This window comes from Aegilops tauschii, chromosome 5 (genome assembly GCF_002575655.3).
Source record: "Aegilops tauschii subsp. strangulata cultivar AL8/78 chromosome 5, Aet v6.0, whole genome shotgun sequence".
Lineage (NCBI taxonomy): Eukaryota > Viridiplantae > Streptophyta > Magnoliopsida > Poales > Poaceae > Aegilops > Aegilops tauschii.
This window is the reverse complement of record NC_053039.3, coordinates 256,013,137-256,015,973: the sequence shown is the minus strand read 5'-3', so window position 1 is coordinate 256,015,973 and position 2,837 is coordinate 256,013,137. Positions and strand designations below refer to the sequence as shown.

The 2,837-nt window shown below is 49.8% G+C and overlaps 1 protein-coding gene across 1 annotated transcript; it reads left to right on the top strand.

The window, feature by feature from the left end:
* Positions 1–235: 235 nt before the first annotated feature.
* LOC109776047 (peroxidase 4) lies at positions 236–2,535 on the top strand. The gene is made up of 3 exons (XM_020334734.4): positions 236–715; positions 848–1,013; positions 1,975–2,535. The coding sequence occupies exons 1-3, from the start codon at positions 308–310 to the stop codon at positions 2,364–2,366; spliced, it is 966 nt and encodes a 321-aa protein (XP_020190323.1). The 5' UTR covers positions 236–307; the 3' UTR covers positions 2,367–2,535.
* The last annotated feature ends 302 nt before the right edge of the window (positions 2,536–2,837 follow it).

The window sequence follows — 2,837 nt, the reverse complement described above, 5'->3', positions numbered from 1 at the left end:
GTCGCCCTTTTTTGCTTTCACAGGTTCAAGTCCAAGTGTTCTCACTCACCAAAACCTGAAGCAGTGTACGTACGTGCCCTAGACAACGGTACTTCAATCTCAACTCAAAGTCCAGCAGAGAGTTGGTGGGAAAGATGCTGCAATCTAATCATGTTTTTTTCTTTCTTTCAAGCACCACACTGCCACCACAAATAATTCAACTGTGCAAATGTGCTATAAATACCCATGCCCCAGCAAGCGAGCTCAAGGCAACACACGCACGCTCTATAGTCTGCACTGCACACGTGCACACACGGGTGCATCGAGCATGGCTGCTGGCATGAATGCTAGTGCTCTGTGCTTCGTCCTGCTAGTCGTCATGGCGGCCGGCGGGGCGTCGGCGCAGCTGTCGACGGGGTTCTACTCGAGCTCGTGCCCGGGCGCGCTGGGCGCGGTCGCGTCGGTGGTGCAGTCAGCCGTGGCGAAGGAGCCGCGCATGGGCGCGTCCATCCTCCGCCTCTTCTTCCACGACTGCTTCGTCCAGGGCTGCGACGGGTCGCTGCTCCTGGACGACACGGCGAGCTTCCAGGGGGAGAAGACGGCGATGCCCAACAACGGGTCGGTGCGAGGGTTCGAGGTCATCGACGCCATCAAGGTGGCCGTCGAGAATATCTGCCCGGGCGTCGTCTCCTGCGCCGACGTGCTCGCCATCGCCGCCAGGGACAGCGTCGTCGCCGTACGTATAGGAGCCCGCCCACCTACTCCTACTTCCCATGCATACGTTAACGGACTTTTTAGTTGGTTAGATTATACAGTACGATATACGTGCAACGAACGACATGCATGCTGAAACTGTGAGTATGTGTAGCTGGGCGGGCCGAACTGGGCAGTGAAGGTCGGGCGGAGGGACTCCACGACGGCGAGCTTCAGCGGCGCCAACAACAACATCCCCCCGCCGACGTCGGGGCTCGCCAACCTCACGTCGCTCTTCGCAGCGCAGGGACTCTCCCAGAAGGACATGGTCGCGCTCTCCGGTGCGTACCTCCGCCCATCGCTCAAAGCAAAATACATAATTATTTATTCCCCTTGCATTATAACCAACTAATCCCAAATACTTTTGGACGATCACTGGTGATTAAGAATGTAGACCTAATTTCTGGCAGAGTGAGAGAGAGAGAATGTAGGACTAATGTACAGTAATTAACAACCATGAAAGCGACGAGAATCGATTCCCATGTGGGAGAATATGAACCGTTTCACACTCTGCTTCTACTAGCTTCACGAGCTAGCTAGTAGCTACACTGCACGATACAGCTGTAGCCGGCATGATCGCCAACGGAACTGATAGCTAAGTTTTGACTTGAAAGCCTGGACATTGTTACTTTACAGGTGACGAGTTCAATCATCCGTGATTAGTGACTAGTAATTACTCGTACTACCAATTGGAAGTAGCTTCCATTACTTTTTAGGCCGACGAAAAAAAACTGGCATTGGCCTGTGGTTGTCGGCATGGGTTTCTAGAAGAACCTCTTAGTTGTATTGCATTTTGCACGTCATAGATCTCATGCCAGTATTCTAGCAGCCAGGCCACTTAGCTTTTTCAGTGAAATTATCTCGGTTTGTGCTTTATTATCTATAAAGCGGAATGAGAGTCTATTTAGATAGAAGAATAAAGCTGGCATCCCCGGATATCCAACTTGATTATAAATTATTGACAACCACACACGCATATGATTCCTTTTACTCTGTTCCATCACCGACTCAAATCCCTTTTTCTTTCTTCCATTATTTTCAGAGAATATACGCACTTAGGGGCAAAGTAAGTGCTAATTAAATAAAAGTGCCAAAACGTTCCTTTGGGAAAAAAGGCCCAAATGTTCCCTTTTTATTCTAAATTTTTTAGAAAAGGAGGATGACCCCAAATAAAAGGGGGGAAATGAAGCGTTCCTCATCACAATTTATGTTTTCTCTGATTACATGCATGTACCTACGCAGGATCTCACACCATAGGCCAAGCTCGCTGCACAAACTTTCGAGCACACATCTACAACGAGACAGACATCGACAGCGGCTTCGCCGGGACCCGCCAATCGGGCTGCCCTCCCAACTCCGGCTCCGGCGACAACAACCTAGCACCGCTGGACCTCCAGACCCCGACCGCCTTTGAGAATAACTACTACAAGAACCTGGTTGCCAAGAAGGGGCTCCTGCACTCCGACCAGGAGCTCTTCAACGGCGGGGCCACCGACCCCCTGGTCCAGTACTATGTCAGCAGCCAGAGCGCTTTCTTCGCAGACTTCGTGGCAGGCATGATCAAGATGGGAGATATCTCACCGCTCACAGGGAACAATGGAGAGATCAGGAAGAACTGCAGGAAGAGTAACTAAAATAACTATTACGATCAAGGTGATACAACGTATGTATTGAGAGATCCACGTTTTGTTGAAAGTTTGTGGTTCCACCTCGTTTTTTTAATTTTTTGTGCTTCCACAATTTGTGAAATTAATATGTACTCAGTGATATGTCCGTTCATTGAATAATTCGACAATATATGAACCGTTTGTGTGTTGCATCATTTCTACATTTCACATGTAGTACTTACGAGAGAATAGATGCTTGGAAGACAAGGCATATAACCATACTCTCGTTTTCCTTCCCTAACCCTAGACGGTTAGGACAAACTCTTTTCTCCCGACTTCATCGGTGAGCCCGTGATTTGTCTCCCCTCAGCCTGCCGCTCCGGCAGCCGGTGACGGGAGGGGAATCCCGGTGCCTCCATTTCGGTTAGTAGTCTAGGTTATGTTTTTGTAGTCCTTGCAGGTGCGGTGATCGGCGGATGTCAGCGATTCTTCTTCGAG

Excerpts from the sequence above, each read along its gene's own strand:
- LOC109776047 (XM_020334734.4), top strand. The coding sequence starts at position 308 with ATGGCTGCTGGCATGAATGCTAGTGCTCTGTGCTTCGTCCTGCTAGTC. Across the intron at positions 716-847 it reads CCAGGGACAGCGTCGTCGCC|CTGGGCGGGCCGAACTGGGC; the intron begins GTACGTATAGGA and ends GAGTATGTGTAG. Across the intron at positions 1,014-1,974 it reads GGACATGGTCGCGCTCTCCG|GATCTCACACCATAGGCCAA; the intron begins GTGCGTACCTCC and ends GTACCTACGCAG.